The sequence below is a fragment of the Peromyscus eremicus genome, chromosome 3 (genome assembly GCF_949786415.1).
Source record: "Peromyscus eremicus chromosome 3, PerEre_H2_v1, whole genome shotgun sequence".
In the NCBI taxonomy this organism is placed as follows: domain Eukaryota; kingdom Metazoa; phylum Chordata; class Mammalia; order Rodentia; family Cricetidae; genus Peromyscus; species Peromyscus eremicus.
In genome coordinates, this window is record NC_081418.1 from 135,790,984 (window position 1) to 135,815,404 (window position 24,421).

General features: G+C 47.1%; 1 protein-coding gene across 3 annotated transcripts in view; it reads left to right on the forward strand.

Annotated features, from left to right (window-relative positions):
* The window catches only part of Ano2 (anoctamin 2), a 333,798-nt gene that overhangs the window by 42,987 nt on the left and 266,390 nt on the right, over positions 1-24,421 (forward strand). For all 3 annotated transcript variants that reach the window (XM_059258640.1, XM_059258638.1, XM_059258639.1), the window contains exon 3: positions 19,626-19,724. In XM_059258640.1, the coding sequence (XP_059114623.1) occupies positions 19,626-19,724 (99 nt within the window). The remainder of the gene's footprint in view (positions 1-19,625; positions 19,725-24,421) is intronic.

Consider the following 24,421-nt stretch of genomic DNA (forward strand, 5'->3'; position numbering starts at 1 on the left):
AGAGCCAGCAGAGCCATCTGTCAAGAACCTCACATTCCAGTATAGCAGACAGACATGCACATAGTCACAGCAGTGAGGGAAGGGCCAGTGGGCGATGTCTATCAGTAAGTCTGGCTTTAGGGTAAGGCATGGACAATTATGCCCTGCAGAGTGAACCCAGTCAAACAGCTGTGTGTGTGTGTGTTTGTGGTGTGTGTGTGTGTGTGTGTGTGTGTGTGTGTGTGTGTGTGTGAGAGAGAGAGAGAGAGAGAGAGAGAGAGAGAGAGAGAGAGAGAGAGAATTGTTATGCATGTATTACATGTGCACTTGTGAGTGGGTACATACACCCATGTGTACAGAGGTCAGAGGAGACGTCATGTGTCTTTATTACTGTTTGCCTCATTCCTTTAAGACAAGGTCTCTCATTTAACCTGGAGCTTGTCACTTTTGGCCAGGCTGCTTGGCCAGCAAGCCCCCTGGGATCTGCCTGTTTCTATATGTCCCTTGTCCTAGCACTGCAGTTAAAGGTGCTCATGGCCATGCCCGTATTTTTCTGTGGGTGCTGAGTGTCTGAACTCAAGCTTGCTCAGTAAGTGCTGTTATCCATCGGGCCATCTCCCAGCTCTGCACGACCTATCTTCTTAAATAAAAATGGTATTGAATTCAGCCACACCCACTTACATGTATCCTGTTCAAGAAATACTTTTGAGTAGTCCTTAAAGAAACCAGTGGCTGTAAAGAGTGAAATGGTTACTGTCTGCGCTTTATAGAAAAGTTGGCTAAAGACTGCCATCCTTGGTAATGGTGCAGTGGGTGAAAGTTCCAAATGAAAATAGAACTCAGAGGAGGATGCTCTGGGGGAGCTGTCTGGGGAGATGGAACTCTGGGGATAAATATGACATTTCTGACTGGGGGATGGGTTTCAGAAAGCATGGTCTGTTAGTTAGTTTGTTTTTTTTCTTCCTCACAGCAGTGCTATGGTGACAAAATACCCAACAAAAACAATATCAGGGAGGGTACAGTTTGAGGATCCATTGAGGATCCATCATGGTAGGGAAGGTGTGGTAGAAGGAGGACAATGAGGCTGGTCACATGGCATCTGTAGTCAGATGAATGAATGGTGGTGAGGGGTGGTGCTCAGCTCCCTTGTGCTTTTCATGGAGTGTAGGACCTGTGCCCATTGGATAGTGCCACTCACGGTCAGGATGGAGTTTCCCTGCTCTGTTAAATCTTTCTGGAAACGTCTGTACCGATACACCCAGGGGTGTGTTTCTGTGATGATTCCAAATCCAGTCAAATTGATAGTTAGGATTAACACTTACACGTGGGAATGAGATATGTAAATCCACAGCTTTACAGATGCCCCAAATGTGGGAAGGATAAGATCAAGGCCACGGGCCAAGCAGAGGATGGGGGGATGTGACAAGAGAGGTTGTATGGATGCAAAGGCAAACGGAAGAAAGATGGCTGAGTATGATGTATGAAAGCATGCAGAACTTCAGAGATGGAAAGGTCCTCGGAGCTCTGCTAACCGAGCCCCTCACATGTGAGTGAAGAGGAGTGAAGGGGAGGCAGAGGAACCGATCAGCCAGCTAGCGAACAGCACAATCAAGTCCAAGTACTGTTGTTGTCTTGCCAGAGAAAGAAAGACGACAACACGGTCATTAGGCACTTAGAGGCAAAAGTAACCTAGTGTGAGACCCTGCACACTGACCTGTGGCCTGTGCAGGAACAGCCTTGATGTCAACATCACTTCTCTTAAAGTTTTCTGCAGCCTTTTGGCTTCTGATCCCCCCACCCCAGGTTCTTGGATGGTTCTCCAATCTGTAAGCTGCTTCTCCTTCTTCTCCTTCTCCTCCTCCTTCCTCCCCTCTTCCTCTCCCTCTTCTGCCTTCTTCTCCTCCTTCTTCTCTTCATCTTCCTTTTTTTTTTTTTTTTGAAGACTGGGTTTCTCTGTAGTCCTGGTTGTCCTGGAACTCTCTCTGTAGACCAGGCTGGCCTCGAACTCAGAGATCTGCCTGCCTCTGCCTCTCAGTTCTGGGATTAAAGGTGTGCATCACCACGCCTGGTTATTCTATCTGTAAGCTTCTTGAAGGACTTCTCAGTGTGTGGGTCCCTGCTGTGGCTTTCTCTTTGTTTATCCTAGGGACTCCACGAATGTGTGAAAGCATTGAGCCCTGAGCCCTGGAGCCTCTATCCACCTCTTCCCAAGCATACTGATGAGAGAAACGGGCTTCCACAGGCCTTCTTGATTGGGTGGGGTTCAGTGATGTTATTAGTCTATAATTCTGGCTGGTGCCATTAGGTCTAGGAGGCTCTCTAGAGTGCTGTGAGGCTGTCACTGAACCCTGGACCATCTCTACAGTTCCTCACACAGGCTTATGACCACCTGCAGACCCCTTCTTTCAAAACCTCTCACTGCCCCTGAACAAAGAGTTTCTTTCTGTGTTGAATGTCTCCCAAGAAGTCTCATTAGCTCAAGAGGATACAGCTGGAATGCCGTGCATCTTCAGTGATTGACAGAAACACCTCATTTGTCCTGATGTGTTGATGGAGAGGCTGAAGAGCAGCCAGAGAGGACTCTCCCATGAAGCCCATCCCTGACCAGCAGGACACACGCCTCCTGAGTTCCTAAAGCTTTGAACAGCTTCTCCCCTGGGCATGCCCAGTAGGCTGGATGGGCTTCAGCCCAAATCCCTCAGCCAGGAAAAGACACAGATTGGAGCGGGGCAGATGATGCAGAGAGGATGGTGTTTTCTCAGAGAGGCCCCGATTCATCTGTCATCTGCACAGGAGCCTCACTGTTGCCCGGAGCCAGTGGCTCCGCTGGCTGCACGTAGACTACAGCGTGAGGCCAAACTTTGGGAGTCTGGGAGCACAAGGTGGAGGGGGAAGGGAGAAGAGGGGGAGAGAGCTCCTTAGGCACATTCAAGCCAAAGTAATCCTGTCTGCTCCTGGTGGGGCCTGTGAACACTTCAGCCTTTCCCTTCTCTTTCACGCCCTTTTTCTGGCTGGCCTCGTTGTCAGAAGTAGAGTAGCAGTCAGCAATTGATAGGAGCTTTGTGGTGGACGAAGTACTGCCCAGCCCATGTTACCAAATGTTGAAAAAAAGAAACCATCAATAAAAGGCCTCAATGTAAATTTTACCCCGTCCCTGCAGGAAGCTAACCTGCCTGCCTGCCACTGGACCCCATCCGTGAACCAGGACTCAGAGGGTCTTAGTCACTGTCAAGGTTACAAAAGCAGGAAACTAAGGTGCCAGGTTCTGGAGCTGCTTGTTTTGTCTTGGTTCTGTGTCGTGCCGGGCCGCCCCTCATGCACGTGGGCCTGCTCTTTCCCTGGGTGAAGGACCATTTGGGAAACTTGTACTTGACGAGGCTCTTTGTGTTCCGAAATGGAGGAGGTTTTTTTAAAAGAAAGCTGTTGAAATTTATTTTCTTGTGAAGTTTAATTGGCAGATAACAATTGCACATCTTTATGAAGTATAATGTGGTATTTTGGCATGTCTATACATTATGTGATAGTGAACTTGACATCTGAATATCACAAGTCATTCTTCTAATGTGTATAACCCAGTGGGTTTTTTTTTTTTTTTTTTTTTTTTTTTTTGGTAAACCCTGGACATACACTATTTTCTGCCTCTCCCTCATGAACCTCAGGGTCAGGACTAGTCACTGCACTGTACTAGGAGTGCAGTTGTTGAAGCCTCTGCCACAGACTAGTTAGGTAAACTCAGATAGTCTACAGATCTAGGCCTCAAAAAATTATCCGTGTTCCAGAGTGAAAAAACCATCCATAGTCACTTAAGTAGCTTCCTACTGAAGGGACCTGGGTTGATTGTGAGATCCTGGACCTTGGATAAGGAAATGCACAGGACACAGAACCTTCAGGGTGAGGCCAGGGCTGCTGGAGGCTCCTGGGTAGAGCTGTGGGAACAGCTGGGTAAATCTACAGAGATGGATTGCCTGTCTCACTTCTGGTAAAGCTGGCTGGCATTTTGGAGCTAGTGTTTGGCTGGTCTGCAAGTCAAATACAAAGAGCTTACAATATGACCCATTTCCACTTCCCTCTGGTCTCTGCCACATTCATGCAGCCTTCCTGAGCCTGCATGTGGGAGACATTTGAAGGATTCTGGGTAGGACAAGCTGGGCTTCCTCAGGGCCATTGTGGGCCTCTCTTGGCCATGCTTATCAGAGGCCTGGATTCTTCCACCACCCTGGGATGTTTCTGAAACTCTTCATGGTTCCATTCGTCTCAGTGAACTGCTCAGCATGTCTGTATTGTTCTAGACACCAAGTCCTTGGGTGCTGAGGGCTTAGTGATGAGCAGGTCAAGGACTCACTCTTTAAGGAGTCGTTATTTAGTTTGATCCTTTAGAAAAGCCACAGGAACGAAACTAGAATAAACTTAGTATATTTATTTTGTTAGATCAATAGGTTCACTGTCACCTACCAGAATATTGTCATAGTCAGTAAACTTTTTTTTTTGTTTTGTTTTGTTTTTGGTTTTTTGAGACAGGGTTTCTCTGTGTAGTTTTGGTTCCTGTCCTGGATCTCACTCTGTAGACCAGGCTGGCCTCGAACTCACAGGGATCCGCCTGGCTCTGCCTTCCGAGTGCTGGGATTAAAGGCGTGTGCCACCACCGCCTGGCGCCAGTAAACTATTAAATAAAACCCATTCCTGTAGTTGGGGTTTCTTTGTCCTCTCTCTGATCTATGTAAATACATGTTGCCATCTTCATTTGAGTAACAAATGCATACTGTTACGGGGCAATTGAAAACTATTACACTTTTCCTTCAGCTGGGAGATGCCTCACCTCAAGTGGGATCTTTGATCTTAAGTTTCAGAAGATGAGACTAGCAAAAGGACTCTGGGGTAAAGAAGACAAGGAGAAACGGAAATCCGAGTCATTTCTGCAAGTCTCTGTGACCCGTGCACTGACTCAGCCTGGGTCCCGTCTGGAGGCAGGAGCTCTGTGGCTCATCACATTCTATGTGTTTAGCAGAATGGCTGTAAGGCTTGTTCTTCAGGCTGTGTGACTGAGAGGCATTAGGGTCTTGAGGAGGGGGGACCTTAGGAGCTCAGCCCTGCTGTGTTGTGGGTAAGCTGTCAGCAGTGCCCAGGGGAGGCTGACGTTGCTCATCAGCACCGATGAGAACAGGGTTAGCACCAGACATGGTGTGTGTCACGAACTGTCTCTAGTCTCTTCTGGCCTGGAGAGGTGAACACCCTGGAACTGTGTGTGCGTAGAGGTGTGGAGATGGTGCAGGCTGGGTTTTTCTTGGTCCTCTTGAAATGGGACACTGTGACCCTGATCTGCAGGGAATGCCTTTTATAGGAACATCTTTATCTCTGGGTTCTATCAGGGGATCAATCAGCTCCACTGGCTCCTCACTTACGTTTCCTGTCTGCAGTACCAAAGTAGCTTGAGTTTTAAAGAACGTTTTTAGTATTTTGCCTAACTTAACTCTTAAAACTCATTGCTGGGAACTATGGTATTCTAGAATCTACAAAGGGAGTCCTACTTTTACACAGGATTCATCGACAGTAGCCCAAGACAGCTGTTAGATTCCCTACCCCTGAGGCCAGTGAGCCTTATTTAAGTCCTCTGAGCATCAGGCAGCCTTATATTCCTGACTACTTTTTATTATGATAATTGGTGATAATGTTTTCTGATGAATGGGGTCAGGTGCCTCAGGGAAACAAGTGTAGTCCCTGAGAAGCCACTGTGTGCTCGGAGGCTCACTGTCATACAACATGTACATGTCCCCCACCAGTTCCCAATGGTTCCCCTGCTATCTGATCTTGGGCCATAAGTGGCCTCTGGGTGGTTTTATGGTCTAAATAAGGAGTAAATAGACAACAAGTACTGATTAGGGATGTACTAATTCAGGAATACCACATGTGTGTGAAGCATTGTTCCAGAATTATGGGCCTGGAGACAAAGAATGGACTCAGATATTCTTTTGATCTATGAGGGGGTGGAGAGAAGAATTCTCTGTTATGTTATGATATTGTTCAGATTATGTCAACCTCCATTTTTTGATTAAGAAAAGAATTTCTTTATTTTTCGACTTGTTTATGTATTGTGTATGAATTTATTTGCACCGTTATGAGCAGGTGCCTGTGGAGGACAGAGGAGGGCATCAGATCCCTGGGAACTGGAGTTACAGGCACTTGTGAGCCAGCTGAGGTGGGTTTTGGGAACTGAACCTGGGTCCTCTGCACGAGCTCTAACTGCTAGGCCATCTCTCCAGCTCCCAACGTTGATTTTTATTTAAAGCTTACCTTGGGCTTAGTGCCAGGTTGGAGTCGAGGAAGAACACAGTGAGTGACAGAGCTTTAGTCTTTGTTCTTGGAGTTGGAGAAAAGAAAGTCAGACATGGGCAGGTGCTCCCATCCCCAGCTGTTACCATGGCTGAGCGGTGAGTGAGCAGGCTGGCAGTGCCCACTCCAGCAGCTGTTATCACAGGTGAGTGGTGAGTGAGCAGGCTGGCAGTGCCCACTCCAGCAGCTGTTACCATGGCTGAATGGTGAGTGAGCAGGCTGGCAGTGCCCACTCCAGCTGTTACCATGGCTGAGCGGTGAGTGAGCAGGCTGGCAGTGCCCACTCCAGCTGTTACCATGGCTGAGCGGTGAGTGAGCAGGCTGGCAGTGCCCACTCCAGCAGCTGTTACCATGGCTGAGCGGTGAGTGAGCAGGCTGGCAGTGCCCACTCCAGCAGCTGTTACCATGGCTGAATGGTGAGTGAGCAGGCTGGCAGTGCCCACTCCAGCTGTTACCATGGCTGAGCGGTGAGTGAGCAGGCTGGCAGTGCCCACTCCAGCTGTTACCATGGCTGAGTGGTGAGTGAGCAGGCTGGCAGTGCCCACTCCAGCAGCTGTTACCATGGCTGAGTGGTGAGTGAGCAGGCTGGCAGTGCCCACTCCAGCTGTTACCATGGCTGAGTGGTGAGTGAGCAGGCTGGCAGTGCCCACTCCAGCAGCTGTTACCAGGGCTGAGTGGTGAGTGAGCAGGCTGGCGGTGCCCACTCCAGCAGCTGTTACCATGGCTGAGTGGTGAGTGAGCAGGCTGGCAGTGCCCACTCCAGCAGTTCTTATCACAACTGAGTGATGAGTGAGCAGGCTGGCAGTGCCCACTCCAGCAGCTGTTACCATGGCTGAGCGGTGAGTGAGCAGGCTGGCAGTGCCCACTCCAGCAGCTGTTACCATGGCTGAGCGGTGAGTGAGCAGGCTGGCAGTGCCCACTCCAGCTGTTACCATGGCTGAGTGGTGAGTGAGCAGGCTGGCAGTGCCCACTCCAGCAGCTGTTACCATGGCTGAGTGGTGAGTGAGCAGGCTGGCAGTGCCCACTCCAGCTGTTACCATGGCTGAGTGGTGAGTGAGCAGGCTGGCAGTGCCCACTCCAGCAGCTGTTACCAGGGCTGAGTGGTGAGTGAGCAGGCTGGCGGTGCCCACTCCAGCAGCTGTTACCATGGCTGAGTGGTGAGTGAGCAGGCTGGCAGTGCCCACTCCAGCAGTTCTTATCACAACTGAGTGATGAGTGAGCAGGCTGGCAGTGCCCACTCCAGCAGCTGTTACCATGGCTGAGCGGTGAGTGAGCAGGCTGGCAGTGCCCACTCCAGCAGCTGTTACCATGGCTGAGCGGTGAGTGAGCAGGCTGGCAGTGCCCACTCCAGCAGCTGTTACCATGGCTGAGCGGTGAGTGAGCAGGCTGGCAGTGCCCACTCCAGCAGCTGTTACCATGGCTGAGCGGTGAGTGAGCAGGCTGGCAGTGCCCACTCCAGCAGTTCTTATCACAACTGAGTGATGAGTGAGCAGGCTGGCAGTGCCCACTCCAGCAGCTGTTACCATGGCTGAGCGGTGAGTGAGCAGGCTGGCAGTGCCCACTCCAGCAGCTGTTACCATGGCTGAGCGGTGAGTGAGCAGGCTGGCAGTGCCCACTCCAGCAGCTGTTACCATGGCTGAGCGGTGAGTGAGCAGGCTGGCGGTGCCCACTCCAGCAGCTGTTACCATGGCTGAGTGGTGAGTGAGCAGGCTGGCAGTGCCCACTCCAGCAGCTGTTATCACAGGTGAGTGGTGAGTGAGCAGGCTGGCAGTGCCCACTCCAGCAGCTGTTATCACAGGTGAGTGGTGAGTGAGCAGGCTGGCAGTGCCCACTCCAGCAGCTGTTATCACAGGTGAGTGGTGAGTGAGCAGGCTGGCAGTGCCCACTCCAGCAGTTCTTATCACAACTGAGTGATGAGTGAGCAGGCTGGCAGTGCCCACTCCAGCAGCTGTTACCATGGGTGAGTGGTGAGTGAGCAGGCTGGCAGTGCCCACTCCAGCTGTTACCATGGCTGAGTGGTGAGTGAGCAGGCTGGCAGTGCCCACTCCAAGAGTTCAAAAAGGCTTCTTGAAGAGGAGAGACTAGAAGGAGCCCTTAGGAATAAGCTTTGTAGAGCGCTGAATGACCTCTGAGATGACTCCAGGAAGAACTCAGCTGTGGACAGCACATCCTGCCTATATTCTTACCTCCATGTTCCTCAGCCTCCTTCTTGCTCAGCCCTGGCTCCTGGTCTCTCCTTTGCCTGTGTTCCACCAGACTCCAGACCCTCATCACCCCAGCCTTCCCCAGCTCCCCTCCCCTCCCCTCCCCTCCCCCTCCCCTTCCCCTTCCCCTGTCTCTGCTTCTGCCTATTCCCCGCAGTCGGAGTCACTTGCGTTCTTCTGCCTTGAATCTCATTTTGTTATTTCCTGTCCCATATTTTCTAAACTCCCCAGGTCCCTTCTCATTTATTTCCCCATCCTCTCTGGTGCTGTTTGCAGCGCTGCCCAGTTTGTTATCATCTGCAGATTTAATTAGTGTGGTTGATGACCCTTCTCTTCCAGACCAGAGGCTAAGGGGAGGGCTGGGTGGGTCCAGACAGGGCAGGCCCTACAGCAGTATGTGCACAGGGTCATGGCTGTGGAAGAGCCTGTTTTGGCTGTGTGGAGGGGACATGTTCCAAACTAGGCTCTCACCTCATAGAAGGGAAAAATGCCCCAGGAGCCAGATTTTTCTGGGAAAAGGGGGAGGATGTTGGAAACTGGATTGCACAAACCCCTGAATTCAGATTCCTCTGACCGAGGACATCACTTAGTTGTCATTAGTGTTGAGCAATGTTAGGTGCCAGGCAGCTTGCTAAGCACCCTCCTTGTATCACTGAGGATCTCCACAAGCTCTCTGTGAGGCCACCATGGTGCCTGGATTAGTATTTTTCTGTTTTACCGAAAGGGAGGCTGAGATGCAGAAGAATTACATTACCTGCTCATGGCCACAGGGGAAGTAGGAGGAGAATGGTGCTTTCATTCTCCGACTCTCCCTTTACTATTCCTAGCTCTCCCTTGACATCTAGAACTTTCTATGCTAAGGGTTTATTTCCACAGCACTCCAGGTCACTAGGCCCTCAAAATGATTTCGTGTTTTTTTTTTCCTTTTTCATTGTAGTGACATATCCTTTCCTGAGTACCCCTGAGCAGTTTTGGAATATCAGAGTCAAGATCTACATGTTAGCTGTTTCAATGGCTTTCATTCCTAAATCAATTTAAGTTTCACATTAATAACTCATATCTGAGTCTGGTGGGCTCGGGCAGGCATGATGAGACAGTTCTGAGCTCCTACAGTTACAGCAGGCCTGGTAGTTCTGCAGGGTGTCTCAGTGGTTTTCACTGGGAGCTCCCCAAGCCTTGGCGCACCGCATCTCAGTGAGCATCATGTATCCCAGGAATGGTACTTTCTCCTTGTGTATTATGCCCCAGGACACCAAATAATGTGCAGCAGGTGTCCCTGCCATTATCCTGTAAGTGTTAGTAATTCTCCTCAGTCATTGTGACAGTGGCAGGCAGGCATTCTCCCGAGGATCCTTTGACAGGGGACTCCCTCATTACTCTATCTTGTTGATGATATACGTGTCTGGGTGAAAGTGTAAAACTGACCCGTCAAGATCACTATTGTTAGTTTCATGCACAGCAAGCACAGTGGATGGGATGATTGTCACAGCCCATGTCTCACCACTCTGGCTCCCCAGACACTCTTCGGCTTCAGATAGGCCGGTCTCCACATGCTGTCCAATTCCTTGTGGCCTCTTTGCTCTCTCTGCTCTATGTCTTCTATTCTATCCACACCCCTGTTGCATATGCAAATCCAATCCTAAAATAGTCAAAGTATAACTAAACTGCTCATAACACTGTCTCTGGACCCTCTATTCCAAAACCTCAGCTATACTTCAGTCAAAACAACTCTCTGTGGCTTGAGCAGCAAAGGGAATCTACAAGCTCACGCACTCAGAGAGCCTGCAAGCCTGGAGGTCTCACAGGGCTTGAAGTGACAGCTCAAATGGTATCTGTCCTCCCACAACATTCTCTACCTTTCTGATAATTTCTCTGCTACACATCTGTCTGATGATGTCCACTTCATCTTCCACGTAATGACCCCTTGGCTGACCCAGGCCATCTTTATATAAAGTGGGTGGCTTGCGACTGCTTTCCCTAACATCTGACAAAAAGAGAAAACAACTTTCCTCAGAAACCTTGCCCAGTGTGTTCTCAAATCTTATTGATTTTGATTATGTCGCAAAGTATATTCATACACCAATAATTGTGGCCTGGGGTTGAATATGTTCACTTTCACTAACTGAACCTCTATCTGGAGCTATTCAGTTGTACTGAAAATGTAGGACTGGTCAAAGACAACCAGCCATTCAGCTAGCCAGCCAGCCAACTGACTACTGGTGAAGAAAATGGCATCCTGAAAAATTAAAACCCAAAGTCACAAAACAAAATATAACACAACTGAAATACAAGAAGATATCTAGAGAAACATCCTACAACTCTTTATGGATGAAAGGGACGACAACAAATAATTGAGTAGTCATTAGTCCCCCTGTCCCCTCTTCAACAGTCACTCCAGCCTTGGTGTCACCCACCTGCTTCATGTATTCATTATCATTTATCTGGTTTCCAAGGAGATGAAGATGGTGTGATGATAGGATGCCTTTTATTTCTTTTGTATGCCCTGAAATCCTAAAGCATTTCTGAGCATTCAGTTGCTACCTGATACGTACTTGTTGAAGTATTGGGGAATGGTTGACTCATAGGAAAATAGTGAAGATATTCCTAAGTCATGGCTAAGAGAGGGCCGGGACACATCTTTGGGAGAGTTGGTGATAATAAGAAGGTTTTATGGAAGCATTTGAGGAGGCAGGAAGAGCATCACAACCTAAGAATCATGGAAATAACTGTTCATTTCATGTAGCCCCCACCCCACCATGCCTGTTGATTCTCGGGAATAATTCCTGTGCTGCTGAAGTTTAGGAAGTTCTTGCCCACCCCAATGTCTTGAAGACCATATCCTCTCTTTTCCTCTATCAGTTTCAGTTTCAGCTTTTAGACTAGGTCCTCTGATCTACTTTGAATTTATTTCTTTGTACAAGGTGAAAGATAGAGATCTAATTTCGTTCTTCTGCAGGGGGATATCCAGTTTTCCAGCACTGTGTGTTCAATAGCCTACCCTTTTTCCCACCACATGCTTTTGCTACCCTTGTCAAAAACTGGGTGGCCATACCTTTGTGGGTTTAAAATTTTTTAAGTGAAAAAAACATAACATTTTAATAAAAATATCTTTGAAGCAAAAAGGAGCTTATGGCATTATTTTTATTTTTTATTTTTGTAAATTGCTTCCTCTTAGCTCTATTGAGTTATAACTGGTATTTAGCTAACTGCTCAAATGTAATAGGTTGTGTTTTGATAAATTCACACACCTGGGAAACAATCACAAAATAATGAACATATCTATCACTAACAGTTCTACATTTCCCCCTTTAATGGCTTCCTTTCTTACAGTCTAGTGGCATTCTTACATTATAATTATTCAAACATTGCATCTTAATTTCAACCATGGAAGCTTGTGAAAAATGGTGTAGCTGATGAATGGCAGAGATAGGGCCCAATCCTCAGGTCCTCGTAGCTCCCATGAGCCTTTCTTCTCAGCCTCCTCATGAGCTGTTCCTACATGGTGATAATTATCCCTCACTTCTTCCAGATGTGTGGTTTCTGAAGCAGAATGCAGCCCTTGTATGGTAGAGGCTCTGCCGTCTGCTCTCCAGGTTGAAGCCCTTGATGCTCTGCCATCTGCTCTCTAGGCTTGAAGTCCTTGGGATGGTAGAGGCTCTGCCGTCTGCTCTCCAGGGTTCCCTCAACGTTTTGTCTTCAGCTAGGCTTTGAGAAATGCTTCCTGGTGGTTCCTCTCTGGTGTGCACTGATATGTCCTACAGAGCGGAGTCTCTGGTGACAAGTTGAGAAGTCACTTCTGAGTTCCTGATCATGTGGGTGCCCAGAATTATAATGAGAGTGACTCAGATTTCATTTCCTTAGGACTTTACTCAGTTGCCTTCAAACTTTGGTTAGGGACTAGGTAAAGACTTTTATATAAGAAAGGCCAAGCTTGCTGGTCTTTTACGGGTCTGGGGAAGGGTCTGGTGGGTATTTGAATCTGCCTTCTGTTTTGATGATCATTGACCTTCCTTACTCAGGCCTGCAAAAAGTCAGAGTTGGAGAGATGTCCCTGGCTGTCACCCAGAAGGTCACAGGAGAGCAAAGTCCCATCTTTCCTCATCTAGTCGTGCAATTCTTCCCTTGCTTAATGTCAAGTCATAGTGTCTCTGGGAGGTCCCCACTCCAAGACTGGAAGTTCGTGAGAGATGTAGTGAAGTTGGTTACAGCAAGGACATGGATAGATGGTGATGTTCCTCAAGGGGATCTCTTGTGGGGCGTGCCTTAAGTGGATCCTGCTCTAGTGTTGGAAGTGGTCTGTCCCAGGGCTATATCCCACTTCTAAGTCCACTGTGGTGGCTGTGTGAGAACAGTTTCAGTACTGCATGGTGGAGTTCCTCCATCTGTTTGAGTGTTAACTATGGTGATCTGAGAATGTGGGGTCCCTGGGGATGCTCTCATTCTCACTATCGAGCCATGGACCTTTGGTCCCTGCTGCTCCCAGATCACCTGGGTTGGTGATCTCTTAGAGGAATCTAAGAGAGCCTGCCCCTCCTCTGTCCCCCTTCATTGCCTCCATTTTCCTCTCCCCACCCATCTTCTGACAGCCCCCTTCTTGGGTCAAGATGTACTGCAGCTGATGTTCTCGGCTCATAGAAGGGCCTGGGACCAGAGTACACTGAGGCCCCTGGGGTCAGCACTGAGGTGGTTTGGCAGGACTGTGGGGAAGGAGTCTCATGGAGTATCAGTTTCCAGTGTTTGGCTGGAGCTGCATCCCATTCACTCTTGTCTCTCTAGAGGGAGGACGTGGTCTTGTGAAGCCACATGCAATCTTTGGATAACAACAAGAAGACATAAACAATCATTGTACTCTCACCAGGAGCCTGCAAAAGCATCCAGGAAGCTGAAGAGAGGTGGCCAGGGTGGGGGCACATCTACCTTAGTTCTAATTTCTGTTCTTCTACCTTCAGTGACTGATACCTGGTGAGGGGAAGGGTTCAGGATGGCCTGAGCTCACAGGTAATGGGCAAAGACCCCCGTGCCAGGAAACATGAATTTCTATCCCAATTCTGCTCCTACCTAGCTCTGTCTAAGCTCAACCAATTCGGCCTATAAGGCTTAATATCTTTAGTTGCTCCTGGGGAAATGTTTGTCATGGATCTTTGGAGGCCTCTCTGACTCCAGAGTTCTATGGCCACGTGGGTTCTCTCTGCTGAAATGTCTCTGTGTTTGTGTTTTAATAGCTGGCTCCTGGGTCTAGGAGCTATCGGCATGGATGTTGAATAGCACCACGGCCCTCTGATGTTTGACATGTAAACATACCCCAAACTTGTACATTTTAAGGCTCTTTTATTTTTTAGAGTATCCCCGATTCTTCTACTTAATGCTACAATATGCTTATTATCCCACAGGCCACTGTGCTCCCAGATATATACAACTGGAGTTCAGTTCAGGTTGGGTTTTGTGAGTACTGGGGTATGTGCAGAGTTATACAGGTCAAAGGAAGAAAGCAAATGTAATCTAGGGCCACAGGAACAGCTCCTGAGGAAGAGGTGCTCAAGCCAAGCCTCACATGGAGTTGGCTGGGCCTGAGAGTAAGGACAACTTAGAAATGAGAAGCACAAGAAACTTCTGAGGTGGGACGGTGGCTGGATGATGAAGCTCTGAGGCAGGAAGGTGGGTGGTGCAATTGGACACCAATGAACAGGGCTGTGGCTAGAGTATGGGGAGGAGGAGGAAGCATGGTACCTTAGACCAGGGCTCCTTAGACTTTCTTCACCAGTGATTCATTTTTACCTAAGAAATTTGATGTGACCTCAGATACATGGGTATATGAAATAAATGTATAAATCAAATATTTGCTGATACAGACCATCAATTTATTTTAAAACACATTGTTGGCATATCTGTCTGTCTGCCTGCCTATCTATCTATCTACCTATCTACCTATCTACCTACCTACCTACCTATCTCTATCTATCTATCTATCTATCTATCTATCTATCTATCTATCTATCTATCTATCTATCTGTCTGTCTCTCCATCCATCCATCTATCTAGCTTTATCATTCATTAAAGACAAAAGTGAGTTTGCATACTAATGAGATAGATGCGTTCATTTTTACATAAAGAATTAAATCTCAGCTGAGTATTTGATACCAAAGAGTGTAGAACATCTTCGATATTTTCAGAGTTGGTTAATATTTTGGTTTATAATCATTGATGCCGAGAACATTACTTCATATAAATATGTGGTATAAAATAGCAGAAGTATATTTAAGACCATTTTAGAAATTACTGAAAATTGTTTTGATCCCAAATCAAAATTCATTTAATCGTTTGTAAATGAAACTCAACTCAGCAGTTTTTAAAATTATACATACTAACACAGTACAGTCCAAAGATGTACTAATTTAATTCTTTATAGGCTGAGGGAAATATTAAAATTCTTTGATTTCCCATGATGAAAGCATTCTGTTTATATAAGAACAGAAAATTGTATATATATATATATATATATATCACTATGTCTCTGAAACCAAACCAATGAAACCAGACCAACCAACAAATTAACCAACCACTCAAACAAACAGACACGAGTCTCCATTTCCAGTGAGGTGACCTGGCACCCGTTGGCACGGTGTGCTATGGTGACACACGGTGCAGAGTGCACATGTTGTGTGCTTGGAACCAAGGCCCCTGGTGAATTTTTGTGGTGCATCTTAGGTGAATATTGTCAGAAACATCTCAGACTTATTACCTGCTTGATTTTGAATTAATTTTTGTCTGTTGTGCGTTCATAAACCTTTTACTATCACATGCAATTTTTACAATTCCCACATTCAGTCCAACCACCCCCACATTCAGTCATGCCACACCATGTGGGGTCCACAACCCAGTGTGAAAAGTTGGGTTGTCCTTGCCTGCTTTGTGAAGCCAGCTCTTTGCTGTGTAGTTAGTTGTGGGTATCTTTGGGGAACTAATTAACAAAGAGACTGATAACCTTTCGTTGAGAAGCTCCATAGCCTCGGGTTTTCTTACACAATCTCTTCCCTCTGTTGACAACCACATTCTATATTATAGTGCATTTGACATAAACTTTAATGCTAATTGTCTGGTTAGGTTTGGGAGCCCCTCCAGATAAAACGTTTAGTTATAAAATCTCTTTTAGGGATGGGTAAGATGGCGAATGTCTTATACTTTAGGTCAAATTTCATGTATCTGAAAGCAGTGTGTTCTGACCCTGTTCTCAAATTCGACTGATAGTTTCTGTCTTGAGTTTGTGAATTCCTTTATGACACAAGGGATATTTTCAAAATCCTGTAGGTAATTTTTAAATTTCAAGGCCTCACAGAAACAGGATTACTGATTCACGATTTTAATCTAACAGAAACCAGTTTTTCCCAGTGGGGATGTGCTGTTTTGTGTAATGCTGCGCGAAGGCTGGAGGAATATAAAAAAAGAGCTGGCTACTGTCCCGGCAGCTAGGAAGCCGGCTTGCTATCTAAGTGGAGCCTGGTAAAGGCTGATATTCATGGAACATTCTCCAACAAGACACACTAGAACGGACTTTATTTCAAATCCCCCAAGTTCTGGACTGTTTTTAACTCTTCTTTTTTTGGAGAAACTGAGGCTCGCTTGGTTAAGTGAATTATCGGCTCAAGTTCCAGCAGCTGTAAAATCCAGATTCAAGTCTTTGTCTGTTGGAATCAGAAGCTCCAAGATCCTCCTGTTCTTCCACTCTGCCTCCAAAGAACCCAAGTCCCCAAACAGAGCAGAACAGACAGCACCTGAGACTAGAACACAAAGAACAAGAAACCTTCTTTTTTGTTTGTTTTGTTTTTTAGCTTGATGCATGTTAACCTCCAATTTTAGATCCCCATGTTAGTGAGACAGAGCTTGGCTTATGTTTTTCATGTATTTGTTTTTCTTCAGAAGATGCACCGAGGCACACCAGTTAACGCTTTGCATCAGCTCGCATCAGCCAGGGCGCTCTTCTTTTTCCAGGAAGGTAACAACATTTTGGGACATGAAAGGAACATGAGGACCTGGCTGTTCACACTTCACACCATAAAACCCCATCCCAGCTTTGACTTGCATTTCAAGCAAGTTCTATTTGCAGAAAACAAAAAAGCAGAATACTTTGCTGCAGAAAATTAGCATCCCCATTGAGAAACACTCTTGCCTCAGTCGGCGTAAAGCTGGGGCTGCAGCGGGCAGAGCCTCTAAAATCATAATGCCCACACAAGGTAGAATTTTGTCTTTCCCGTAAAGATGCAGGGGGCAGCCTTAGACCCAGAGTCTCTCTTATTTATTTATTTTTTTTTGATGTTACTGGCCTGGACTTTGACCTCAAGGTCTGAGTTAAGCCTGTATCCAGGCAACAGATACAGGGAGGGAAGAAGATGAAGAGTCGAAGGTACCTATTGTTGTCTTTGAAGAGGGCTGCTGGAAGCTGCAATGTAACACATTCATCATGTTGGCCAGCAATTACCCAAATTCTGGGAACGCCTTACTGCAAAGGACATATAGTTTTGATCCTAGAGGACCATCTGCTCGGTGAAAAATGAAGAAAATGAGAATGACTGTCTGGGGACAGCTAACAGTCTGCCACCACTGCCGTGGAATTTGGCCTTTGCTCCCCCAACCCTTTCTTAAACTTTGAACATCTGTACCCACTTAGTGGACATTTGGCACGAGCCCAAGACACAATGTCTCAATAAAGTTAAAAAGACATTTGTCTCAATTCAGAAATAAAGACAAAGCATAGGATATTAGAATTAATGATGTCTTGACTTCATCTAAGTGTGAGGGATGATGCTGCTTGTCACCTTTCATCGACAACATCTTTTCTGGGGCCACAATAGAGAGCTGAGGCTACAGAGGGCCACCTCACAGATGGTTCCTTTTCTTACATTTGAATTTCACCAAGCGAAAGCTCAAGTTACCCTTAGGAATAGCCGCAAGTGATCGATGACCCTGTCTAGTCATCCTGGATATCCCAAGCAAAGGCGGAAGTGGAGAGCTGGGAGATTGCTTACCAAAGGACACTCCTATAGCTGTGTCTGAACTGTGCTGCACGTGGGAGCCGGGAGGTGGAGTGTCCATCAGAGGGCTGCCGCTAGATTCCGAAGGTGCCTTCTGATTTGATTGTGTAGTGACTGGCAGATGGTTTCAGCCAATAGCAATGCATGTTTCTCTCCACTGAACAGAGAAAAACCATCAGTGAGAGCAAACACTTCTTGGTTTTGAAAAATTGTTTTTATCCTATTTCATTGTTCTTCACAATGTTGAGCAAATCATTTGAATCTTCCTCACTTGGTTTCCACAACTATAAAATAAAGACAATCATCACCCCTGCCCTTTTGGCTTGTTTCTCAGTGTTCTACCTTACAAATGATGAGCTTCCATCCCTGAAGTTATGTTCTGGAAGTCTAAATTACTGAAGGTGTGTGTGTGTGTGTGTGTGTGTGTGTGTGTGTGTGTGTGTGTGTGTGTGTGGTGTTAGAGTCACCATTAAGAATAATAAGTGTTCTTCTTTGCATCATGAGAGCTCTAGAATATTTGTCTTCATTTCAGAGACGTGCGAACACTTTTATAGTCAGAGGAAAGCAGTTCCTTCCACATGGCTGTTTGTCTCCCTGGCACACTGCAAAGACACAGTCAGAGCTATGAGTTCATGGCTTCCACTGTTATCTTTAATCCTAAACCAAGATCACAGAGCACGATTCTCTGTAAATGAACCTGGGGACTGAATTCCAAAAGGAACACCTGAATATGGTGACTGCACACAGAATCCCTGTCTTCTCAACATGACCCCATGTACCTTGCTTCACAAAGTATATGGTCAATGGTATATTGACCACAAGTATATGGTATTTGGTCAATAAAACCCTCTTCTCTACTAGTGCATGGGCGTCCAGGAATGAATGGAAGCTGTCCCCACCCAGCATTTCTGGAGAGAAGTGCTAGAACCTGAGTCCTAATCTACCTCAATGGCTTTATCCCAACACAAATGATACACTTGCCACCTCATGTGCTGCTTCTTACCATGGTACAAAGTTTCTATGTAATTCCAATAGTCATTTGAAGAAGAAATTCACAACCAACATGTTTACTTTCTCTCTGCATACAGTATATGTCACTGTATTTTCTTTTAATTGTATTTTCAAGGTCTTTTAGAGGTATCAGGAATAGTAGGATCTTTGCCAGATTTTACTGCTCAGCTTTGGTCCTCTTTCATTCTTTGGTGACAAAAATAATTAGTTTCCCAAAGAATGCATGATTTGTGTTTTATTCAAAGATGAGGGTGAATCTCTGCTGCAAATGGACAAGTATTTGTTTCAGACGTGGTGAGGGAGGTCAAGAAGACTGCTGACTTAGCCTGGTTCTTCAGTGTTCATCCCTGCATCTCCGTCGCATTAAGTGACACCCGTGTGCAGTGTGATTGCTTGTCCTGGGATGCTGGTTCACTGCTGACTTAGCCTGGGTTTTCAGTGTTCATCCCTGCATCTCCGTTCTGTTGAGTGACATCCACGTGCAGTGTGATTGCTTGTCCTGAGATGCCAGTTCACGTTGTGTTCACACCAGACCATGCTCAGGGTTGATGTTTTGATATAATTTTGAGTGGAACATTGCATTGCTGTCTATGTCACTTGCTCGTAGGCTTGTGTGGTCACTTTTGTGATTAGGGCCAGCCACCCAGCACTGTAGTAGAACAGAAGCACAGATCTGATCTGTGAACAATAAAACCTGTGGCTGGAGATAGACTAAAGTTGGTTCCTTGAATGCCAGCAGTGGTTCACTGACCAACTGTTACTGCATCAGTGCAATTTCCGTGGACATCATCATTGTATAATTTTCAAATCTGTATGTGAAATTATTTTATTTCCCCCATGAAGCCACCAGTCTCCGTGGACCACACTTTGGGAACACAGACACTTTGAAATCAGAGCATGTCTGGAACAGAATGGATAAGTTGGGTATGGGTGTGTGAAATTGGCTCCTAAGGATATTTAAAGGGGACAAAAGTCCCAAACTGGAGGAACTGAAGCCTGGGCTTCTAGAGCTGGGAACTAAGAATTTTAGCTGTGTTCTTACAAGTGTTTCTATTTCTTTTCCCTTTGTATCTTGCAGAGCAAAAGCCAGGGATCTGTCTTTGTCCGGATCCACGCCCCATGGCAGGTGCTGGCCAGGGAAGCAGAATTCTTGAAGATCAAAGTCCCCACCAAGAAAGTATGCACTTGTTTCTCCTGGATTCTGGGCCTCCTGAGGGCTGGTGAATGTGGACGATTTGGGAGCTGGGCCAGGTGGATGTGGCTTTCCTGGGGTTGAAGTCAAACTTGTCTCCCCAGGGATTCTAAGTATGTGGCCATGAGGTGGGTGGGACAGAGAAGAACTGCTGTCCCTCTGTCTGTCTGTCAGATTTCCACCTGGGCTGTGCTGTCTGGGAAGCCAAGCATCCCATCCTCATTTTTCCCTGTTGTACCTCCTTTTCTGTTGCTCCTGAAGGTCCAGAACCGTCAGACATTTCTCTGTGGTGAACCTGGCAATGGGCTCAGGCAGCAAGCCGTGCAAAGCCACGGGTGTGGACGGAAAACGGCACCGAAGATGCTGTGGGCACACTACTGTGGTCACAATGGTGGCTTTTGCTCTTTCATAAGTTAGGAGGTTCTGCAACATGTGAGCAGACTGAAATCATGTGGGAAATGTTTTCACGAGCTCTGCGCCAGTGTCTCACCTGGAGATTTCCATTTGCTCGGTTGGTATGGAATGAGGCTCTGGAACCAGGGCCGTGGAAAAATCATCCCCAGGAGGTTGTGCTGTGCGGGCTGGGTGCCTCACAGTTTAGATGGCGTGGGAGGTAGTTTTCAATTACAACAGTGTATGTACAATTTAAAAATCTCCCCAGTGAATTCTCAACTTCTCCTTGTGTCTCCTTGTACGACAAAATTCAGCAAAACAACTCTCAAGAGAAGAGAATTATTTGTTCCCAAACTTCCCATTCTTTTTTCATAGGCCTTTTAGGGAAAGGAGTGGGAGTGGGCTTTGAGCATCTTTGACATGCTGGGGTAGGTGGTGGTTGTGTTACCCATGGGTGGTGATCTATGGATAAGAGCTCTCTCTTTGTCTCTGCTTCTGCCCCATACGGTGTTGTTTCACAGATGGTGACTTATCTTTGCAGAGGTCCTGATTCTCATTCTAACAACCATTTCTACCTCTCTGTCAGGAGCAGAACTCCTCCTGCATCTGCTGCCTCTTGGAACTGCTGTCCCTGCCTCTCCGTCTCACCCTCACTGTTGACAGCATCCTTAGAGCTAGGAACACCGACTTACATTGTTAGCTGTGCTAACGACACAATAGCTGTGCACAACCTTTGCTGACAACAGGTCTACTGCCTGTCAAAAACCACATATCAAGTGACATCATGTGTCTGAGCCAGCAGGAATTCCACCAACACTATAGATTTTGTTACGATTTACTAAGCTGGAGTAACAAATGTCCATCAAATAATAAATAAACACAGGCATGAGGACCACCTACAAATTTTTTTGATAAAACACAAATTTGGAGGAGTCACATGTTCACAATAGCCACACTATTTTATTATTTATTTACTTTTTGTTTATACACTTATTTGGGACACCGAGAGTCTCTCTCTGTAGTCCAGGCTGGTCTCAAACTCGCACACCTCCTGTCTCAGCTACCCAAGGGCTAAGACTGTAGTTGTGTACCACCAAGCCCAGCTTCTTACATTGATATTGACTCCATCCTGCTGCTGTGTTCTTGATCCCCTGGTTTACTCTGCTTGTTTCTAATACCACTTCTGTAAATCCATGTGCCATCTCTGTTCAGGGATGCCGCTCTTCCCAGCTGATGTATGCCTGGTCTCTTAGCAATACCACCCATGTCTCAGTCTTGGGGAGAAGCTTTTAGTCCTTTCTGGTAGGATCCTGACTTGCCCAACCCCCTTCTCCTCTCTTTCCCTTTCTCAATATGTTCTTGTCCCTTTTCTTTGCTTCGTTTGAATAGCTGATGCTGTCTTCACCCCATTCTACTGGGGTCATGCCCTCTATTTTCATCACTGCTGTCTGGTCTTTGAGAAGAAGGTGAGCAGGTCTCTGCTCTCCATGACAGACTGGTAGCAGAGTCTGTTGTGGTAATCCTCATAGCAGAGAACTTAGGGGTGTTGGAGACCTGTATGCCATTCCATACATCCCCAGCACACTGCCTGGCTTTCTTCTTGGCTCTCCTTCCAGCCTTCCTTCTCCCTCATTCTCTCAGTCTACCATCCACCTTGCCCTCTCTTTCTCTGTTCTTTGCACAGTCAACCACTCCTCCACACCGCTTGTTTTTCTGCCACCTCTGATTCCTCGTGCCCAGGCTGCCTCCAGCTCACCTTGCTTCCTAACCCTTGTCTCTGCTTTGTCCTTTCCCAGTTTTGCAGCATAGCTCTGTGTCAGTGACATGCCTGTCTCCTGAGCTGCAGCTCCCGAACACCAGCCATTTGGAACTCAACATGTGTCACACAGATAGGGCTTGAGTTTGTCAATGAATTGACCTGGTCGAGCCATGTTACAAAGCTTCCGTCTTTGGGGGTCCCTTCCCTGTTCATTTTGACAGCTCCAGGGATTAGACATTGTGCTAGACAAGTCCCAAGAACAAGCATGGAGCCTGGGCTCTCTACTCATTTACTGTGTGATGTGAGCATGGGGCTTCTTTTTCAGAGCCTCAGTTTCCCTGTCTGTGATCCAGGCATAATATCACCCATTTTAATTTCTTAGTAGGTGATTTTAAGAACAGGGCTCTTAATGGTTGGTGTGGAAATATAAGAGTTTGTTGTTGAGTCTGTTTCTTGAACTATTTTTCCGAGTGTTCTCAATTCCTCGTTCCTTAGTTAGCTTCCTTCCTGACCTGACAGGCAGCCAGTGCTTGATGCAGCTCCTGCTGTATGGAGCCTTCGGAAAGCTTTGCGGCCACAGAGCAGCCCAGGCCCTGGGGAGCCCAGAACAGGGCCCAGGGCAACAGGAAATATGCACAGATCCAGACAGAAGGCAGCCATTGGAGCCTGAGTCTGTTGTAGGCCATCTGCAGAGCTCGGCTCCGCCTGGAAAGTAGGGGGTTGGGGGTCTGAATGAGGCTATGACTGCTCCTTTAGGCTATGTAGAGACTAGAAAACACTTTCTCCCAGCAGTTCTGGGTCTCAGACTCCACACAGGTGGAAGGTTCTGGCATCCTTCTGTGTGCTCAGCCACATGGCCCCTGCTGTTCTCCATATTCATAGCATCTGGGGGGGCCTTGTAGTTGGCCTCACAGGGGGTCGTATAAGCAGACAAGGAGGCTATAACGTGTGCTGGGTAGGATACATGTGTTTGCAAATATTAATCAGAGACTCTGATCCCAAGGCTGGGGGTAGATTAAGCCTAGTTCCTGCAGTGAGGGAGGGCTGTGGATTAGAGAAGATGAGACATGGCGGTCTGGGGAGGACCAGCATCACTCCTTTGAAAAATGGATTTGGAAAGTGACTAAAATGAGAATAAGCCACATTTGCAGAGAACCACATCCTATAGGTGGTGGGAATGAGGAGGAAGAGTAACGCATGGTATAGGACCAGTTGAGCATCTTCCGGGTCGGTGATGGCTTGGATCATAACCCAGTAGGGTCCAGAGAGACCAGAAAGATGTGGAGGAAATCATGAAGTCGAGATCTCAAACTTGCACAGATCCATTGTAATGTGTCCAGGGACTCAGAGTCCTGAGCACAGATATTAACTGGGAGGCAGAATCTTGGAAGGAAACATTTGTTTTCCAAAAACAACAACAGAAGGGCCTGCATTTTGTGAGGGACACTCAACAGGCATACACAGGAGGGGGTAGGAAGGCTGGCCTTTGGTTCTGAACAGTCTAGGGAGATTTGACATGGGTCACTTTGGAGGCAGGTGCTATAGCTCTTCTGTTTATTATGAAGATGGTCCTTCTAGGTCAGGGTCAGCATCTATGCTCATCACCTCCACTTGCTTGTGTACGTGAATGAATACCCCCTTACTCAGCCCTGACATTCACATTCCCTAAGCCTCTGGCAGAGACAAAGCTACCCCTCACACGTGTGTGTGTGTGTGTGTGTGTGTGTGTGTGTGTATGTGTGTGTGTGTGTGTGTGTGTGTGTGTGTGTGTGTGATAAGTGAGGCTTTTAGAAGGAATGTTCTTGTGCACAAAATCATATTAATACAGTCCAAGAGGAGACAGAGCTGGGATGGGTGGCTATCCCTTTTGTCTGATCCATCAGCCTTTAGTGGCCATGGCTAGTAGACTGACTGCTATTATAGGGGTCTCATTTGCTACCCCCAGGAGCCCATAGAGACATCAGATTAAGTGTCCTTTGCATATAAGTAGATACTGTTTGAGCAGGTCAGACCTTTTTTTTTTTTTTTAGCACAGCAGGGTTAGAGATCTACACACCTCCCAAACACGAGTCACATGGTAGTGGAGGACTGGTATAGGGAGCAGCAAGTGTGTGGATGTGCCTGGCACAATGCAACCTGTCTCTCACTGTAACTGCCGTCACTGTGGTTGTGGCTGCGGCATGTTTCACAGTCACACGTGCCAGGCTACACAGCTGGCACTGGGTCGGGTTGTTCCTCTCTGCTCCTTTCCTTTCCTCCCCCTTCACAGCCAGCATCTGCAGCACTGGGGGCATGGGCTCAGTCCGTTCACTCACCAAGGCAGCCAGCGGCCTAGATGCAGAGTCTGCAGAGAGGCAAGAACAGATGGCCCTTAGACTGTGGACTGGGGAGGGGGATTCTGTTTCTTAGGGAGCAGGGTGTCAGCAACACTACGGTTCCATGTGTGGGGTCTGCTGTGCCTTGATTGGGGAAGCTTGTGGGAAGATGGGTAGACCAGGCCTCAGCAGGGTGAGCTGGGGGAACTCATTCC